The sequence below is a fragment of the Rhinolophus sinicus genome, linkage group LG06, assembly GCF_036562045.2.
Source record: "Rhinolophus sinicus isolate RSC01 linkage group LG06, ASM3656204v1, whole genome shotgun sequence".
Classification (NCBI taxonomy): Eukaryota; Metazoa; Chordata; class Mammalia; order Chiroptera; family Rhinolophidae; genus Rhinolophus; species Rhinolophus sinicus.
Window position 1 is genome coordinate 98,041,708 of NC_133756.1, and position 21,203 is coordinate 98,062,910.

The 21,203-nt window shown below is 37.0% G+C and overlaps 1 protein-coding gene across 2 annotated transcripts in view; it reads right to left on the reverse strand.

The window, feature by feature from the left end:
* Positions 1–21,203, reverse strand: part of CNTN5 (contactin 5) — a 1,268,958-nt gene that overhangs the window by 31,008 nt on the left and 1,216,747 nt on the right. For both annotated transcript variants that reach the window (XM_019741696.2, XM_074335568.1), the window contains 3 exons: positions 20,756–20,826; positions 18,442–18,676; positions 1,878–1,987 (listed from right to left, as the gene is read on the reverse strand). In XM_019741696.2, coding sequence (XP_019597255.2) covers positions 1,878–1,987; positions 18,442–18,676; positions 20,756–20,826 — 416 coding nt within the window. The remainder of the gene's footprint in view (positions 1–1,877; positions 1,988–18,441; positions 18,677–20,755; positions 20,827–21,203) is intronic.

Below are 21,203 nucleotides of genomic sequence, written 5' to 3' on the forward strand. Positions count from 1 at the left end.
AGGTTGAGGGCGACGGGCTGTGTGAGAGGATCACTGCTTTGAGATACAGGAGCCTGTATCCTCATTCATCTGTACACCAGAATATACTCTGTGGCTTTCTACAAGTATGCACACCAGACGCTCTGATTCAGCAGTCTGGGTGGATCTATACTTATATGGTTGTTTCAGGTGGAGTTCCCTGGGAGTGGAGAGTGAGACAGGGATTTGAGTGCATGTGATTTACTGTGAGAGTGCTTGCAAGTAAGTCTGTAATGAAGGGAGGAGAGGAGAATGGGGGAAGAAGAGGGAGCTGAGCAAGAGTGTAGTACCAGGTGATCTAGCCTAGGCCTGAGGCACATGGTAAAGGCTGTGGATCATAAACTGCGTCTTAAATTTGTTTCCTCCTTGAGGAAAAGGTAAGTGTCAGTTGGAGTCAGTCATTGGCCTTAGGTTACTTGTTTATGGGGGAGGTAACTCTACAGGTAAGGCAATACCCCTCAGTGGAGGTCAATTCTCCAGAGGGGAAGCTGAGAACAAATAGCAGCCAACACAGCAGCTGAGGGATGGCGCATCGGCCCAGAGAAGGGGAGCTGCGCAGACCACCCCAATATCATCTGCATTGGTATTAAAAGGGAATGTTTGTAAAGCACAGATATTCATTCATTCAGTCAACAAATATTTATTGTAGCTGCCACGGGTCAAGCATTAGCAGCCCTGGCATACACTGATGAACAGACATGGTCCCTATAGCATGGATAGGGAGAACACAGGATTTTAATAAATTAAAAATACAATTATGATAAGATACATATTGAATTACCAATCACCAAGTAATGAATTGAAGCAAGATTGTAGAAATAAATCCATGATTTTGTATAGGTAATGGTTTCTTATAAATGGTCCTGGCTGTACCTCTTAGATTGTGTTACAATCTAAGTAATACTAAGTAATAGTATTACTCTTTGTATTGCAGTAATCATTGTCTAATGCTAGCTGTATATTAATTAAATAGTTCTCAGGCATTGTTTGAAAACTCATATAGAATAAAAAATGTGTTTTTAGCCTAGAAACTATGTTGGCATACAAGTCCTATACTTGATCACAGTTCAAAAATCAAGATAATCTTTTCTCTTAGTAGGAGTTGAAACAGAAGAAAAGTAAGAATTAAAAGTCTAAAGGCAACTAAGATCTTGGGTTGGCTGCTAATTCTTTTTTGTCTTTTATAAATCACCCCCTAATACGCATCAATGTCTGGGAAGGCAAGATCAAGAGCTGAATGAAGAGTAGGGATCGTTCTTTTGGGGAATATTCAAGTTCACAGACTGCCCACAATCCCGTAGTACATGTGGAGGCTAACATTTCATTGAAGTCAATGAATTTGTATAAAATTTTCACCATTATAAGGCTGGCATAACTGTGTTTAAAAATAGCAAAATTTAAAGAACAAGAAGCCATGTGAATAAACAGGGATATTTCACAAGGTTCCAAGTAAATTGGAGAAGTTAGTATAGGAGGTAAGATCTGCCAAGGACAGTATAGTAGGAAAACTTATTTTATCCATTTAATTATTAGAGAGAAATGCACAGAAACATTTTTAACTAACAACTAATAAATTGGATACCAGTAAATAGCCACCTGTAGCCCTTAAAATAGGTCTATTGTCATCTGTTTTTAAGAAAATCTTTGCATGCTGCTATGGAAACTACTATCCTGAAAAATAAGCCAGCTAATGAGTAACATAATACATGCCAGTAAAATAGTATATTTCTTACTTTCTTTACCACAGAGCAAAATTTCAAAGGAATATAATTTTGTTGAAATGTCACCAAGCCATCTCTTTAGGAGAACGCAATGACAGCAGAAATAACAAGGCTTATTTTCAATAATTCTCTTCATACCTCAAATCCCTGTGGTCTTCCGAGACTCTCTTTTATATGTTTCCATGCAACAAGAATCTCTGACACAGACATACTTGTAGCCTTGACATCTGTGGGAGCGGTGCTGGGTTCTGTATGAAGGAAAAGGGAAAGAATAAACCTCTATGGTAACAAGTTTTGTCTATCAAAGCATTGCACCTGAGTATGTCAGGTGTTACTTCTTTGCACCTTATTTTTGAAATGAAGTGCTGTGGTAGTTATGAAAAACACAAGATAAAAAGATGATCGTTTTGAATTTCTATACTCGGGTGAAGTCTCATCAATACCTTACCAATGACAAATGACAAATCTAGCAAGACAAACAAAGATATTTATTCTTGGATTAACAAGGACATTTCTGGAGAAGTTAAATTGAGTGACTTAAATTGCTTGCCAGTCTACATAATCAAAAAAATGGACTAGGAGTAAGGCTTGGCTTTTTTTTGTTGTTGTTGTTGTTGCTGCTGCTGTTGTTTTTGCTTTCAAAGAAATTATAGATTTATTTACGATTAGGCAAGTTGCCTCACCTCTTCCTAAGCCCCAGTTCCCTCATCTGTAATGTGGGCATAATCAGAGTACTTAGCACAGAGATTTTTAAGGTTAGTTTTAATTGGAATAATACATATAAAACATTTAGCACAGTATTTGACACTTAAAGTATCACTTGTTATTATTTTATTTTAATTTTTACCCTATACAGGCACAAAGAGTCTAAATTTCATGAGATTTTTTTTGTTGTTCTAATGACAAAACTACATTTCCATGATTGTATAAGGAATATTCTATATGAATCATGTTATTTAAAAGGCATATGTTGACTTTTAAGACAGGTGTACAATGAAAAGTCCCTGAAGGTCTTGGTGCTGTCGCTATGCTCAGTGACCTTTCTCACTATTTTTTCAAATACACCATGTCTAACTGGCATCCATCAAGAGGAGCACTCTATTGGAGGTTGCACTCTATGTGAGGAATGAAATATTTCCAGCTTTGACATTGCAGAATCATAAACGCTATGTCACGAACACACATTAAATGAAACAGCAGAAAAAAGGCCAGACATTAGTTCAAACAGTTCTGTATAAAGTTGATTTAAAAACCACTAATTCCCCCAAAATTTTAGAGACTTTGATACTAACCCTGTATTATTGGTAAGAGCTCAGATTAATCTGTTGAAAATGTTTTTGTTAGATTTAGGGAACCATATGGCAAAGACAGAATTCTAAAAATTTTTTTTAAAAAGTCATTATTAGGAGCTCTGATCAAGAAGGTGGAGTAGGTAAATGCTGTGCTTACCTCCTCTCACGACCACATCAAAATTACAACTAATTATAGAACAACCATCATTGAGAACCACGTAAGTCTAGAGGAACTGAAGCCCTACAACTAAGGACATACAGAAGAACTACCTTGAGACTGGTAGGAGGAGTGGAGATGCAGAAAGGGCTGGTCCCATACCCACTTGTGGCTGTTAAAAATTGAGAGGGATATTTCGGTTGTGGAGGTCCCCTCCAGAGAAGTAAGGGGTCGGTCCCAGCCTCACAACAGGCTCCCCAGTCCAGGTTTCCAGTGCCTAGAACAGAAATCCCCACAACTTCTGGCTATGAAAAACAGTGGAGATTGTGGCTGAGTGAGATGAGGGTGGCTAGAGTCCCAGGCGCCCCTCTTAAAGGGACCATACATGGACTTACTTGCTCATAGTCTCACTTGCTCTGAGCTCCAGGGGATGGGGGGCAGCAGCTCAAAAGTTGCCAGGGACACATGGGGAGGAACTAAATTATCTGGTTTGAGGGTGAGGGCAGGAGGGGCAGTTTTCTCCCAGAGAAAAGTATTGGCAGACGCCATAGTTCCTTTGTTGAGCCCTCCCCTGACTCAGCGTGCAGAGCAGGTGGCTGACATACTGAGTATGCACCAACCTGGCTAACACTGCTTGCTCTGCCCTGGAAATTCCCTAAGACCCCGCCACACCTAATTTGTGGGTGCACCAAAGCCATATCCATGTCTTTTCCATCCAAAAAGCCTGTATTGGCTTATGCTGCAGACTTTCCTAAAATCTCTCAAAGGTTCACAATTCCCAAACAAACAGCATCTGACCTCTGCATGCCCCTTACCTCTTGTTAAGCATCCCCAAGCCTGGCACTAGTAGCAGCCAGCCTCAGTTCACAGCTTAGCTTCTCCTAGGCACCTCCAAGCCCAGCACAAGTGGCAACCTTCTGCAGATTGTAGCTCACACCATGTAGTCCTGGGCAGGACACAGGCAACAGCTGGCCTTGGCCTGAAACAGAGCTCCTCCCAAGATGCTCCAGAACTAACACATCTGGTGGCCTGCTTCAGACAACACCAGAGCATCACCCAATTACCTCTATAAAAATACACACTCAAAGTGAAGACTGGGCAGGCTAATGCCAATCCTGATCCATAGGGTTAGCCCCTACCCAAGAGCTCCTCCACTATAGTTATAGCCAGTCCTCACAACCAATCAGTTGCAGGGTCAGTCCCTCCCACTGACATGCAAACAGTGGTCACTACAATACGAGGGTACACACAACCCATACAAGAGACATACCTGGAACATATAGCTCAGGTGACCAGAGAGACTGCCACTGGGCCCCATAGGATACCTGCTACATAAGGCTACTCTAACAAGACTGGGAGGCATAGTAGGCAGCCCTACCTGATACGTAGAAACAGAGGCAGCAAAAATGGGGACACATAGAAACATGTCCCAAATGAAAGAACAAGACAAAGCTCCAGGAAAATAACTAAATAAAATGGAGACAAGCAATCTACCAGATGCAGAGTGCAAAACACTGGTTATAAGGATGCTCAATGATCTCAGTGAGAACTTCAGGAAAGACATAGGAAACATAAAAATGGATAGGGAAAACATAAACAAGAACCAATCAAAAATAAAGAATATAATAACTGAAATAAAGAATACACTGGAGGGAATCAACAGTGGATTAGATCAACCAGAGGTTCAAATCAGCAATTTAGAGGACAAAGTAGCAGAAAACACCCAGTCAGATCAGCAAAAAGAAAAAAAGAACCCAAATATATGAGGATAATTTAAGAGGCCTCTGGGACAACACCAGCATACCAACATTTGCATCAAGAAGCAAGAAGAGAAAAAATGAGGAATTGAAAACCTGTTTGAAAAAACAGTGACAGAAAACTTCCCTAACCTGGAGCAAGAAATAGGCATACCCAGCCCAGGAAGCACAGAGTCCCAAACAAGATGAATCCAAAAAGGCCAACACCAAGACACATCATAATTAAAATGCCAAAGGTTAAAGACAAAGAGAGCAATGCAGTGAGTTACCTACAATGCAGCTTTCATAAGACTGTCAGCTGATTTCTCAACAGAAACTTTTCAGGCCAGAAGGGATTAGCACAAAATATTCAAAGTGATGAAAAGCAAGGACCTACAATCAAGATTACTCTACCCAGCAAAGCTATCATTTAGCATTGGAGGAGAGATAAAGAGTTTCCCAGGCAAGAAAAAGCTAAAGGAATTCATCACCACCAAACCAGTATTACAAGAAATGTTAAAGGAACTTCTTTAAGAAGAAAAAGGAGAAAAGATAAAAATTATGAATAACGAAATGGCAATACCTACATATCTATCAACAGTTACTTTCAATATACATGGATTAAATGTTCCAATCAAAAGTCATAGGGTGTCTGAATGGATAAGAAAACAAGACCTTTACATATACCACCTACAAGAGACTCACTTCAGATTGAAAGATCCATATAGACTGAAAGTAAAGGGATGGAAAAATATATTTTATGAAAATGGAAATGAAAACAAAAAGCTAAGGTAGCAATACTGATGCCAGGCAAAATAGATTTTAAAGCAGAGACTAAGAAGGACCCAGCAATGTTACTTATGAGTATTTATCTGAAGAAATGCAAGATATTACTTTAAAGGGAAATGTGCATCCATATATTCATTGCAGCATTATTTACAATACACAAGACATGGTGGCAACCTGGGTGTTTATCAATCGATGAATGGATAAAGAGGAGGTACATATATGCAATGGAGTATTACTCAACCATAAAAAAGAATGAAGTCTTACCATCTTCAACAACCTGGATGGACCTAGGTATTGTAAGTATTGCCATTTTATTATTCATAACTTTTATCTTTTTTATTCTTAAAGAAGTTCCTTTCAGAGAAAGAGAGACAAATTCCATATGATTTCCCTTATGTGAGTAATCTAGAGAATAGTACAAACGAACAGTCAAAACAGAAACAAGCACACAGATACAGAGAGTATTTTGATGGTTGTCAGATGGGGGGCTGGGGGGATGGGAAAAAGGGGGAGGGGATTAAGAGGTAAAAATTGGTAGTTCAAAATACTCAACAGGATGTAGAGTATAGCATGGGGAATATAGTCAGTAGTACTGTAATAACTATTGTATAGTGTCAGATGGGTACTGGATTTATTGCAGTGATCACTTTGTAAGTTACATAAATGTCTAATCACTGTATAGTACACCTGAAACTAACATAATATTGTATGTCAATTGTAGTTGAAAAATAAAAAAGAATTTTAAAAAGTCATTATTAGAGATATTAAAGCATTATAACCATTTTTTGAGATTTTTTCCTTTTCTAATGGATGGTGGTCACACATCTATCTAGAGATCCTTTGTATAGTATTAATTGAGAAATACCAATCAAAACTTCTGTCCTTGTTACTATACAAGAAGTCCACAAAAGACTTTTTCAAAGGTACATGTTTGTACCGAGCAATGATTTTTTTTTGGTAAAGTTTTCATTAATTTCATAACTGTGTTAATTCAAAGTGCTTTCATAAATTCACATTAATCTTACACAGAAACTGACATTAATTCCTGCCATGGTATAAATTGTAATTTCTCGTTCTGTCACTCTTTGAATATCTCTCATTAACTTCTTTTGCTAATGGTTTCCCTCATCCCACTTTCCAACTGCCGATTATTTGTGCATCTACCTGATTAAAAAAAAAAAAATCTGGGAAAAGCTTCTACTTTCTATTTTATTCTAGAATTCTGATTAGCAGGCTTACAACAAAACTTTTTTTTTTTTTCTTGTTTTTTTTTTTTAAATTAAATTTATTGGGGTGACAATTGTTAGTAAAGTTACATAGATTTCAGGTGTACAATTCTGTATTACATCATCTATAAATCCCATTGTGTGTTCATCACCCAGAGTCAGTTCTCCTTCCATCACCATATATTCGATCCCCCTTACCTTCATCTCCCACCCCCCACCCCCCGCCCCCCTTACCCTCTGGCAACCACTAAACTATTGTCTGTGTCTATGAGTTTCTGTTTCTCATTTGTTTGTCTTGTTCTTTTGTTGTTTTTGGTTTATATACCACATATCAGTGAAATCACATGGTTCTCTGCTTTTTCTGTCTGACTTGTTTCGCTCAGCATTACTCTCTCAAGATCCATCCATGTTGTCACAAATGTTCCTATATCATCTTTTCTTACTGCCGAATAGTATTCCATTGTGTATATATACCACAACTTCTTTATCCATTCATCTATCGAAGGACATTTTGGTTGTTTCCATGTCTTGGCCACAGTAAACAAAGCTGCAATGAACATTGGAGCACACGTGTCTTTATCTCTAAATGTTTTCAGATTTTTTGGGTAGATACCCAGGAGAGGGATTGCTGGGTCATATGGCAATTCTATTCGTAATTCTTTGAGGAACCTCCACAGTGCCTTCCATAACGGCTGCACCAGTCTGCATTCCCACCAACAGTGTATGAGGGTTCTTTTTTCTCCACAGCCTCTCCAACATTTGTTACTATTTGTCTTGTTGATGATAGCCATTCTGACTGGGGTGAGGTGATATCTCATTGTGGTTTTGATTTGCATTTCTCTGATGATTAGTGATGTTGAGCATTTTTTCATATGTCTATTTGCCATTTGTAAGTCCTCTTTGGAGAAATGTCTCTTCAAGTCCTCTGCCCATTTTTCAATTGGGTTGTTTGTTTTTTTGTTGTTGAATTGCATGAGTTCCTTGTATATTCTGGATACTAGCCCCTTATCGGAGGCACTGTTTGCAAAAATCTTCCCCCATTCAGTTGGTGGCCTCTTTATTTTGTCAATGGTTTCTTTTGCTGTGCAGAAGCTTTTAAGTTTCATATAGTCCCATTAGTTTATTTTAGCTTTTACTTCCATTGCCTTTGGAGTCAAGTTCATAAAATGCTCTTTGAACCCAAGGTCCATAAGTTTAGTACCTATGTTTTCTTCTATGCAGTTTATTGTGTCAGGTCTTATGCTTAAGTCTTTGATCCATTTTGAATTAACTTTGGTACATGGTGACAAATAGCAGTCAAGTTTCATTCTTTTGCACGTGGCTATCCAATTCTCCCAGCACCATTTATTGAAGAGGCTGTCTTTGCTCCATTGTATGTTTTTAGCTTCTTTGTCAAAAATTATCTGTCCATATTTATGTGGTTTTATTTCTGGGTTCTCAATTCTATTCCATTGGTCTATGTGTCTGTTTTTCTGCCAATACCATGCTGTTTTGATTATTGTAGCCCTGTAGTAATAGCTAAAGTCAGGGAGTGTGATACCTCCAGTATTGTTCTTTTTTTTAAAGATTGCTTTGGCTAATTCGGGGTCTTTTGTGGTTCCAGACAAATCTGATGACTTTTTGTTCTATTTCTTTAAAAAATGCCATTGGGATTTTGATGGGGATTGCATTAAATCTGTATATTGCTTTGGGTAATATGGCCATTTTAACTGTGTTGGTTCTTCCAATCCATGAGCACGGGATGTCTTTCCATTTCTTTGTGTCTTCTTCAATTTCTTTCAAAAATGTCTTATAGTTTTCAGCATATAGGTCCTTCACATCCTTGGTTAAGTTTTTCCTAGGTATTTTATTCTTTTTGCTGCAATTGCAAAAGGAATTGTTTTTTGTATTTCTTTTTCTGAGATTTCATTGTTAGTATATAGGACTGCAATGGACTTTTGTACGTTGATTTTGTAACCAGCAACTTTACTGTATTCGTTGATTGTTTCTAATAGCTTTTTAGTGGAGTCTTTAGGGTTTTCTATATATAGCATCATGTCATCTGCCAAGAGTGATAATTTAACTTCTTCATTCCCAATTTGGTTTGGTGCTGCCTGATTGGGGGCATAAATATTGATGACTGTTATGTCTTCTTGTTGTATATAGTCCCCTTTACCATTATGAAATGTCCATCTTTGTCTCTTGTTATCTTTTTCACCCTGAAGTCTGTTTCATCTGATATCATTATGGCTACACCTGATTTTCTGTGGGTACCATTTGCTTGGAGTGTCAATTTCCACCCTTTCACTTTGAGTGTATGCTTGTCCTTGTAGCTGAGATGTGTCTCTTTGGAGACAACATATGGTTAGGCTTAGTTTTTTGATCCAATCTGCTACTCTGTGCCTTTTTATTGGTGAGTTCAGTCCATTGACATTTAGGGTGATTATTGATACATGAGGATTTCCTGTCATTCTATCTTTAGTTTTCTGGTAAGGCTGTGTCTCCATTGTTTCTTTGCCTTTTTGTTGTTGTCTATTATTTCTGTGTGGTGGTATTCTATGATGTTTCCCTCTGTTTCTTCTTTTATTACAGTATATATTTCAGTTCTGGATTTTTTTTTTTTTTTTGAGTGGTTATCCTTAAGTTTATGTAAAAGACAGTTTTGATATTCAGAGCAGTCCATTTTCTTCAGCACGCTTACTTTCCCCATTCCCATATTCCGGTTCAGGCCTTTACTCTCCCCCTTTTTATATTTTGGTTGCCACAAATTGTCCCTGTTGATGGTGGTCGAATAGCCTCCTTTAGTATTTCTTGTAGTGCAGGTCGTGTATTAGAAAATTCCCTCAGCTTCTGTATGTCTGGAAAGGTCTTTATTCCTCCTTCATATCTAAAGGATATCTTTGCTGGATATATTATTCTTGGCTCATAATTTCTCTCTTTCAATAGTTTGAATATTTGGTTCCACTCCCTCCTGGCTTGTAGAGTTTCTGCTGAAAAATCTGATGATAATCTAATGGGCTTTCCTTTGTAGGTTACCGTCTTCTTTTCCCTGGCTGCCTTGAGGATTCTTTCTTTGTCGTTGATTTTAGACAGCTTCAATACAATGTGCCTTGGAGAAGGCCTGTTGGGATTGAGGTAATTAGGTGTTCTATTTGCTTCTTGGATTCGAGGGTCCAGTTCTGTCCACAAATTTGGGAAGTTCTCATCGACAATTTGTTTGAATATATTCTCTGTTCCCTTCTCTCTTTCTTCCCCTTCTTGTATGCCCATTATTCTTATATTGCTCTTTCTGATGGAGTGAGAAAGTTCTTGTGGAGTTCTTTCATTTCTTTGAAGTCTCAAGTCTCTTTCTTCTTCCATCTGTGTCATTTCCAGGTTTCTTTCTTTGATGTCACTGATTCTTTCCTCCATCTGGTCAACTCTACTACCTAAGCTGGTTATTTCATTCTTAATTTCTTCTACTGAGTTCTTAATCTCCAGAAATTCTATTTGATTCTTTTAAAAATTTCAATCTCTTTCGTAAAATGCTCATGTTGTTCTTTGATTGTGTGTCTGAGTTCATTAAACTGCCTTTCTGTGTTTTCTTGAATCACGTTGAGTTTTTTCAGAACTGCAATCTTGAATTCTCTGTCATTTAAGTCACATATTTCCATGTCTTTAAGTTCCTTTTCTGGAGACTTTTCACTTTCTTTCTGAGCTGTCCTGTTGCCTTGGTTATTTATGGCAATTACTGATTTATTATTTGTCTTCCTTGACATCTACAGGAGTAGCTTCTGCAGCAGGTTGATAGAAAGAAGTCTTTCTTTTGTTTTCTAGTACTTGTTGGTAGCATGTTTTATTTTCTCTCCAACTGCAGTCTTTTTTTTTTCTCTCTCACATGGTAGTGCTATGTTTTCTCTGCACTATTCCGGCTTCTCACACAATGGGGGGATTCCCTGGAAGGGGGGCTTCTCCTCTGTTAACAGTTCATCTGGGTCATAGTGCGCAGTGTCCGTGTGGGTATGCGGAGAGCTTTTTAAGTTCCAAAGCTCTTCCTGCACCAGATTCAGAGCCAGTATGTTTCAGCAGTTCTGTTTACTCCTGCAGGGATCCGCCCAGATAGGTGGGGCCAGGTGCGGGGTGTGTTGTGAGAGATGGCCCAGAGCAATGGCAGCGACCACCACCACAGCCGGTCCTGCTTCCACAGGTCCCTTTCCTTTGCCGGAACTAGTTGGGCTGCGAATCTGTGTTTGCGGTCCACAGTTCTCAGAACAGCAAATATTCTGTTCTTTTGATCTGACAGTGCTACTGTTCCACTTCTAGCACCGGGCAGGTGGGGGCGGGGTGAGCTCTGGGAGGGTAGGGAGGGGGCGGCTAGTCTCAGTGCCTAAGGCTTCTGTTCTCTGCTCGGCAGTGAGGACTTAAACCACCATTTTCAGCCTTCTTCCCTCAGTCTTTTCTCTGAGGTCTCTGCCGTGAGCGTTGGGTTCAGCTGTGTTATATGCTGCCCCTTCAGCCCTGTGGGCCATAAGCGGAGCCCTAGCAGTCCGAGTTCTTCCCTGTCCCGCAGTTGCGGTAGTTCCAGGGTGCAGCGAGCTTGGAGCACTGAGCTAGGAGCACTGAGCTAGGTCTGCGTCCTGCGCCCTCATGGTTCAGTCTCCGCAGTTCTCCCTTCCCTCCTCCCCAGCTCGCGCGATTCGCCCACCTTTAGGTGAATTCAGTAGTGGGCTTCTTCGTCTTGCCTGTCTGCTGTGCAGGGAGTCCTTTGTGGAGTTATTGTTGTTCGATTAGTTGTAAATTCCAGGGGAGCTTTACAGAGGTTCACCTCATGCCGCCATTTTTCTATTTACATATTTCAAAGACGGTCACTCTTTGTGTAAACTTGCTATTGGAAGCAGTTTTGCTTATGTTTTAAATGAAGGCATTGCAGAGATTTGTGTGCCAAATGCCTCCTTTCAGCTTTTATATTATTGAAGCTATTACATCTTTGTCAAAGAAGATTGTAGGAGGACAAATAATTTCAGAAGGACAAAATATGTGGTTGGGTGGCAGCCTTTCTATCTCTCTCCAAATCTAATGAAACAAATTTTTTCTCTTTCAGTTTTCTGTAGCACTACAGAAGGTTAAATACTTCTCAAATAGAAATTCAAATAGAAATAAGAAAGTTTTAAAAAAGTAAAACAATAAAGTTAAAAAAAAATCAGAAACCTATTTCCTAAACAACCACCTTATTTTTATTTATAAGCTCTGATGATTATAAATCAGGGTCATACCATGCTGACATTTCATAGTTGCATTCTTATGCTGTTTATAGCCAAGTGAACATTTTTGTGTTGATCAAAAAAAATATCTGTCTGTAGGCAACAGTAAATGACTGGATCACAGAATATCTGGTTTGGATTGGAACTAGCTGTTCTATTTGGGTATCCCATCATAACTGAATGATAGAAGGCCACAGCTAGAAAGAATTTCAGTCACTTGTCTCATAGCTCACAAATGGATGGATTGTTGGTCTTCAATCATGTTTTGTTTGCCAAAATGATGTATGACATTAAGTTCTTCCAAAATTTCATATATAAAAATAAAATATTCTGGCTCTTTTGGGGAAAAAAAGGACAATATCAAATCTGAATCCTTGGGTGCTGGTGGATGGGAATTAACAGTTGGTCCTATTAGTCAGGGCATGTTCTTTTCATTTTGCCAGAGTCCCTACTATTCCCTATTTTATCACACTGGGGCTACTTAACTTATTTATATTTCTTACTTGACCTTTATAGGCTTTTGAGTTATGAACCTATATTTTAAATCCATGTCCTCATTTTGCCAATGAAAAATGTGATATATACAATGGTTGATTTATTAGAGACTCTACTTCTGGCTCTGATAGAGCCCCAACTAGAACTCATTACTCAAGTGCCCTTTCCTCTGTTGTTTTTAATTGGGCACTTAGCTCATTCTTCATCTCTTAGAGTCAGCTTTGGGGCATAGAAGAGGTTTTACAGAGACCATATATAGTCTATTCTCTTACTGTCCAATTCCTCCAAATAACTGACAGAAGAATGAATGGAATAAGATTAAAAAAACAAACAAAATGGATAAGGGGAACAATCAAAGGAAATAATTGCCAAGTTTTGACGTTTGCCAAGCCCTATTCGAAATTCATTATATATTAATTAATTCTCCAAATATCCCTACTATCACTATCACTATTTTCAGGTGAGGAAATTGAGGCGCAGAGAGGTTAAGCAACTTGCCCAAGATCACAAAACTGCTAGAGGATGGAGAGAGGATTTGAACAAAGACAGTCAGGCCCTAACTACCATGCTATTTTGCTTCTGTGCACATATCTGCGTTCTACATACCTGGTGCTTTTCCCTTTACTATCGCTCTTCCTTCTCCTTGCCCCTTCACTCCTGACTTCTCTTAAGAATATTGGTGTAGGGGTCCCCACTTGGGCTCTCTACTCCAAGTCTTGCCAGAAAGCATTTAGACCCCCATCATCTCCTATTTAACCTGTCACAGACTTACTATCAATTCCTTTTATTCCTATTTCATGTAATTTTTGATAAATATGAACCACAACTGCACTGATCCTCATAGATCATGTCATATTCAGGCATCTCTAAAACTCTCCCAATCTGTAAATCATAGGATGTTTCCTGCCACTCTCATTTCTGTCTATTAAACTCAGGTAATTTGATGAAAATTCAGGAATCTATTTCTGAGATTTTACTAGTGTTATGTCTAATACACTCAAAGTCTTAAAAAGATTTCTTTCTCTCTTTCTTTAATTATGATGATATTATAATTGGGGCATGGCTAACTCCTTTAGTCTTGGCATATGAAATGGACAGGCTGATTGATAGATTTCAATTTCTGTTAGATTACTAATTTTGCACAGCATTACCATGGTCATGAATTTAAATGATACATTTGTATTAAGTGACCTAGCAGCTGGAGTTCTCCAAGTAATATGGGGGGATGTGCTTGTAATATTGATTACACATCTGACTTCCCAGGAGGGGTGGGCAACAGTATTAATCAAAGGAGAGTTTAATAAACTCCTTGGGAGAGGGGTTATGGTTTCATTATTTAAAAATTCAGTGAAGACAGCTGTAGTTGAACTTTTACAGGCACTAATCCAAATGGATCATCTGGCAAAGACAGGAAATTATGTCTTGTATTTTACAACTAATATGCCAATTTATTAATTTTCGAGTTCACATAAATCCCACCGAGCTCAGTTTCAGCTTAAAAACTGATCAGGAGAATAACACCTCATGAATGTTGGGTTTTAATTTGAGCTGTAGTAGTTCCATTTGCAAGGGTATAATTGCATATCATTTTTTGCAAATGAATCTGTTTTTTTTTTTTTTTTTTTTTGGTTTTAATAAAGATAAAAGTAGCACACATTTTACATACAAGACAAAAACCAAACAAACAAAAAAACAAGAAAAGGCTAAGGTACATCACAAATAAACAAATGTTTCAATCTATAATTAATCTATACTGAATTTTTCTTTATGTTTCTATTAGATGTAATTGAATGCTCAAGTTTTCTCCCTTCCCAAAGCTATAATAACAGGAACTGGAAGTGTAAGTGGAAAAATGGATGTAAGTTTGACTAACAAGTATTTCTAGAAATATGGAAATGAAAGTCAATTTGATTTTTCATCTTGAAAAAGTCACTTTTATTACTTCTACCATGCATTTGAAAATTACTTATGTGGAAACATTCCTATTCTTAAAAAAAAAAAAAAAAAAAGAATTGTTTCCAAAATTAGGGTATTGTATAAGGTTATACCATACTCTAGATATTTGAGGTCAAATCAGGGTTAGAATGCACATGATTTTTGCTTAGTTTAAAGAATATAGATAATTGATACATGTGCAGGGTGCATGAGAGTCCTGGCAGGCAAAATATTTCTCCTTCCAGGCTTATGTCAGATGCTGCTTGGCTCTGACAGAGCAATTCAGGGTTACTTCTATTGTGAAAATCTTGGAAGGTTTCAAAGGCCCAAGGGTATTAGCAGAAAAACCATTTGGAGCTTTTCTGAGAGAACTTTAGGGCAACAGTTCCACCTCAGAGTCATGAGTCAAGGTCATTTCCCAAGTGATTCACCAAATACCAATATTTATAAATGATTAGTTCTTTGAATAACAGACCACATTGAAGGTTTGCCCTATAATAATGTAATTCTCATTTGCATTTCAATAGACCTTCTTGAGAGGAGAAGAAAAGGATGGAGGATATGAGGAATGCACATGAACACTTATGGAAATGTGTTCTGGATGTGAATGTCATTTATCACCAATGTGCCAGTGGAAAAAAGGGTTGAGAACTAGTACTGTAAGATGTGACTTAGAAGTCCTTGTGTTCCATGCTTCCCTCAAATCAATATGAATTCTGTTGGCTGCGTTGGAAACAGCACCTAACACGTTTTCTTCCTGACTGCTGTCAGCTCTAGGCATGTGTTGAGTACTCTCCATAGAAAGAGCAAGAACTAAGCCCAGAAACAGAAATAGAAAGTCAGTCTCACTCCTCTTGTTCTTTACATACATTTATTTAAATTGCAGAGGGATTTTGAGGTGATAAACGTGTAAACTAGGTTAATGGAAGAACAAAGATGCAGAATTAATCTTCCCGAGAAATAGCCTCAATCAGATCAGTTGAGCTTTGGGTAAGAGTATGATGATGAAGGTACACAGTGGATCTGTATGAATATCTATGACACAGAGAAAGAGGAATCTGCACTGGCATGAGTACAATATATAATTTTATAAATTTATGACAGGCCTTGACTCTTTAAAAATGGTCCAATCTTAAAAACGTTTACTCCTTTTCAAGTAAACCAATTTTGCCAAGTGACTAAAAAGAGGTGCTGATTTCCTTCTTTTTATTATATAAAAAAAGTAGATCTATCATTACTGCCTATTCAGGGGCAATTAAAATTTAAATTATTATTTTAGAATGTAGACTAAATTGACAAAATTTATTATTTTAGATTTGTAATGGCTTCAGGAGATGTTCTAGTTTGAGACTTTCATTTTGAAAATGGAGGAGAGTAAGAAAGAAATGGATCAACTGCCCAGGACATACAGTTGGTGTGAGCAGACTGAGCTCAGGTTTGCTGACTCCAGGCAAGTGCTCTTCCGTTCCGTGGTACTGCCTTTCTTCATTGACATACTTTAATGATGCTAAAACTTTACTCATATTTATCCATAAAGTTCCAAGTTAATAAATTTAAATAGTGAACAAATGTCAAATGTATGTTTGACTTTTGTCAGAACAAAGGCAGGCTCTATCCACATTTAATTTGCCTGGTATTTTTCATATTTCAGTCTACCGAAATAAATGAAATGCTACTATGAAATATGTTACAGCAACAACCTCAGTGTCTTTGAAAGAAAATATACATATTTCCTATCCAGCATGAAAGAGAAATCTCCAAAGGCTAGCCATTTCAAGTTTAAGGAAACACAGTATAAACAACCCTTGGTGGCTGCTATAATTTAATTTCAAAGCCAAAGTTGACAAGGAAGGAAAAAATCTGGATTTCTTAAAGGAAGCACTGGTGTTACCATACAAAGCATGTTTACTAATCCCTCTGATTCATCTCATGCAACCTTTGGGGCTATGTGCTTGATGACTAGGTTGAAGAAATTTTAAAGCAACAAGAATATGCACTTCTTGAATAAAACATGTACTTTGAAATAGATTTTGGGAGTAGCAAGTAATACGAATTATAATATACAATAGTACAGTAAATATTATTATTAGTATATACATTCCTGATGAGATAGCATAGAGTAGTAGTTAAAAGCATGAGCTTTGGAGTCATACAGACCTAGGTTCAAATCCCAGCTCTGCCAATAGAGTTACTTACAACTCTTTCACTCACTGGTGTCTATTTGAGCCTGCTACTTAACCTCTCTGAGCCTCAGTTTCCTGAAATGTAGATTGGGGCTTGAGATTCCTACCTCACATTTGGTTGTAAGAGTTAATATAAATAATATGCTACACCAACTATATCTGAAAACACATCAGAAGCTCGAGATGCTAAATGCATGAGTATCTCATTGGAACATCTATGATTCCTTGCTATTCCTCGATTCTTCACTTTCCTGGTAATTGTTATGCTAGCATAAACTTTCTGCTTCTGCTTCAGAGTTTGGCTCTATGTTATAAAATTATAAGGCAGCTTGTATTGAAAAACTACATCTTACATAAATCTGACACTACCTTTGTGCTTCAATATTCAAACAGCCTTATTTCTTTCCCCCCATGAATTTACAGTACCAAAAGAGGAATAATTTTCTTGAGCTTTTAAAATCACACATGTTGACACAAAGAAAGTAAAAGGGTCAGTTCATAAAGACAATAAGTATTTGGAAAGTCAAACGAGTGATGCTTTTGGTGGAACATTTTCTCAGTCATTTGTCAAATTTAGGGAATGTGAGGCATTATTTTTACTTGCTTCATCTCTCACTCAGAAAATTGAATTTTTGTTTTACAACTTTACAGGACCCAGGATTACGATGAAGAAAGCTAAGTTTGTACTGTAGCACTACTCCCTATTGACTGTAACCAGGAATAAGCCATATTTCACACTTCAGTCATCTGTAAAATGGGTATACTGCCTATTAGGTCCTGACTACCTAGTAGTCTTATATTGAGAATTAAATGAGGTTATTCATATGAAGGCGGTGTGCTACAGAAAAATCAAGAATTTAATGATTACACAAACCTGGGTTTAATTTTCAATTACAGCCTGTGTAAATTTTAGCAAGTTATTTAACTTTTCTGTACTTAATTTCTCATTCTCTTCAAAAGGAATAGTAATGCCTATTATACAATACTATCAAGAGAATTTAAAGATGTCATGTGTGAAAAGCTTCCAACAGAAAGCCCTATCTGATGTACTCAATAACATTGTAATAACTATGTATGGTGCCAGATGGGTAATAGACTTACCAGTGTGATCACTTCGTAAGTTATATAAATGTCTAATCGCTATGTTGTACAACTGAAACTAATATACTATTGTATATCAACTATAATTGAAAAATTAAAATTAAAGCCCTGTCTGATACTTGTAAGTACAATGTTGTGTGCATGATGTTTGTAATAAATATTTTTATTGGTCACATAAATTGAATCTTTATTTAAACTTATTTCACATAAATTTAAATTTAATGATTTAAAATATAAAATTATCTAAATTTCAATCCAGAGAAGATTGGAAGATTGGTTAAATATCCATCCATAAAATATCAATATTATTATCATGGAAAGATATTTGCCACATATCATTAGGGAGTGAAGAACATAAAACAACATATATGAAATGATCAATTTTTAAAAAAATAAAAATTTGGAAAACATTTTTGGAAAAATATATCTAAAAAGTGTAGTGGGACTATGGGTGTGTTTTATTTCCCTTTTGGTATATCTGTATTTTCTAACATTTTTACAATAATGTCTCTTTCATATAACAAAATTTTAAAATGATGAATAAAGATAATAAGGATAAAGAAACTGACCTCCTTCAGCTGAACATATGACCACAATTTGACTGAAAGGTCCATCCCCTTTATTGTTATAAACGCCAACCTTCACTTCAAAGGGAGTAAGAGGAGGGACACTTTCATCTCGATAAATGAATTTTGAAGCTTCAGAGGATGTCACCATTTTTTCCTTCCAGCCACGTGTTCCATTGGGCCTGAAAGCCACAATATAGCCAAAGCCTTCCCCATTCTGAAACTCTTCAGATACTGGCTAAAGAAGAAAAACACAATTAATTATCAGCAAACTAATGGATTAAAAAACCCACTTTTCCCAAATCTTTAAATTTTTAAAAATTATAGATAACGATAACTAGAGAAAAGGAGACTCAAATCTTTATACTACATTAAAACCCAACAGAGCATAATCACATCACAGTTGTTGGAAATTTAAAAGGCTTTAGAAGTAAAGGCCGAAAAATTAAGTATCAGTTGGTATTTAAGAAAAGTATCAAGAGTACTAAAAACTCTTGAAGTGAAACAAATTTGCTCCAATTAGTCATATAAATGAAGTGAAGGTGCTTGGATTCCACACTAGAATTTAACATGTTGGAGAAAACTGTCATATGGTCTGGTGGTTGGTAAAATCTTGTCACCAGTAATGCTCTGCAGAGCTCTTTGCATAGAAAATCTAGGAGACCTTAATGCAAAGACCTTTCTTCTAGTGTCTTTTTTTTTTTTAAATTGCTTTTGTGCTTTACTAACATATAAAAAAATGGAATATAACATTTGTTCAAGAAACTTCCTGTACTATAAGGCTTACGTTTAAATTTGTTAAATGGGCATCAATTGCATGTCATAAAAAGGAGTAATTGTGATTGACTAGTTAGTGGAGCAGTTGCTAGCTATTACATAGCACAATGCTTGACAAATTGTAGGTACTCAATAAATATTTGTTAAATGTTTTTGTTTTGAATTTTGATTTGAGGAAAAACTATTGAATGGAATAAAAGAAATAAAGGCTATAAAATTAAAGTACTATAGACTGAAGTTTATATTCCCCCCAGATTCATTTAGTGAAATCCTAACCCCTAATGTGATAGTAATAGGAGATGAGACTTTGGTGGGTGATTTGGTTATGAAAGCAGAGCCCTCATGAATGGGATTAGTGCTCTTATAAGCGAGACTTCAGAGAGCCCTCTTGCCTCTCCGCCATGTGGGGACCAAGTGAGAAAATGGCTGTCTGTGAACTAGGAAGTAGTCCCTCACCAGATCTCAATTTGCTGGGGCCCTGATCTTAGACTTCCCACTTCCAGAACTGTGAGAAATGAATTTCTGTCATTTATAAGCCTTCTAGTCTGTGAAATATTTGTTATATCCACTTGAGCTAAGACACAAAACTGAAAGAGAAGGCAATTCCATTTAGAGAGATTTGATCTCAGTGAAGATCAGCTACTGGGAAGTTAATACCTCGACAGAAAGTTTTATTGAAGAAGAGAGGAATGGACATAAGAGCAGGACAGAGGATGTGCTCACGGAAAATTTCTTATTGGGAAGAGAAGTTTTTTGTATATTTTATCATTGTTCTTAGAGTCTGTCAGGAATTTGTTTAGTTTTCTCCAGTAGACATTTCTATTTCCATTCAATTTCCATATTCTTAGGCATAGTTTTGTGAGCTACATAGCTACATGGAATAAGGTAATTTATCAAAAAAGGAAAGTGGCTTCATAAAAAATAAATGTACCTCTCACACTCCTTTCCTTTGACAAGAAACTTTGAAGAGGGAGACAAAATAACGTAAGTTTTGCAATCAAAGTTCCAATTCTATTGCTTACCAGGGAAAGTACTTAAACTTTCCGTCAGTTTCATAATGTTTAAAATAAAGAAAATTATCCCCACTAATGGGATTGCTGTATGGGATAAATGAGAGAACCCACGCACTATGACACCAATTGAGTGGTGGTCAATTCCTTCCTCCCTATGGTTTTAGCCTCCAAATGAGTCAAGGGTGCTAATTAATTGTAAAATAATTAAATATCAAACTAAGTCAAACAAACATCTGAAGTATACGTGTGGTAACATGTTTTAATTATTCAAACTTTATTCAGAGATAGCCTGAATGAGACAGGAAGGCATACCACAGACTTGGAGAAAAGTCAGCTGGGGCCTGGTATGAAAATCAGAAAGGTTGATGTTGGCAATATATATCTGAGTAATGCATGGTCAAAGTGTTTCTTAATCTAATTTAAACAGAAATTCCTCAGTCTCTCTGAACCAAATAGAGATACGAGATATGTAGCCTTATTTTTTAAGGAATCAACACGTTCTAACATCTGAGTGTAGGCTTTCTTACCTCCCAAGCAATGACTAACTCGTGCCTTCTTCCACTTCTTCCACTTACGTTGGTGGGTGCTGTTTTTGGAACTGTGGGTAAAAATGTGTAGAGAGAGAATAATAAATAGATGTGTAATTTAAGTGTCCTTATAAGAAGGATACATCATAACCCTACTCAGGTTGGGTAAAATCCTGAAATAAATCAAAGTTTGCTAGAAGTTAGAATGGTAATATTCAATATTAAAACAAAATATTTGAGAGAGATACTCGCTTTTAAATCTATGTGGGAGACTGATGTATATTTTTCATGGCCACATACTGCACCCCCAAACTTGTCCTCTTGTGAATGCTTTGTGGTAGTAAGGTTTAAATTATAAGTAACACTATAGTTAAGGACATCTACTAATGGTTAAATTTTATCCTATGAATTTTCTGCTTTCTAATGATATAACTCTCTTCTGTGGTTT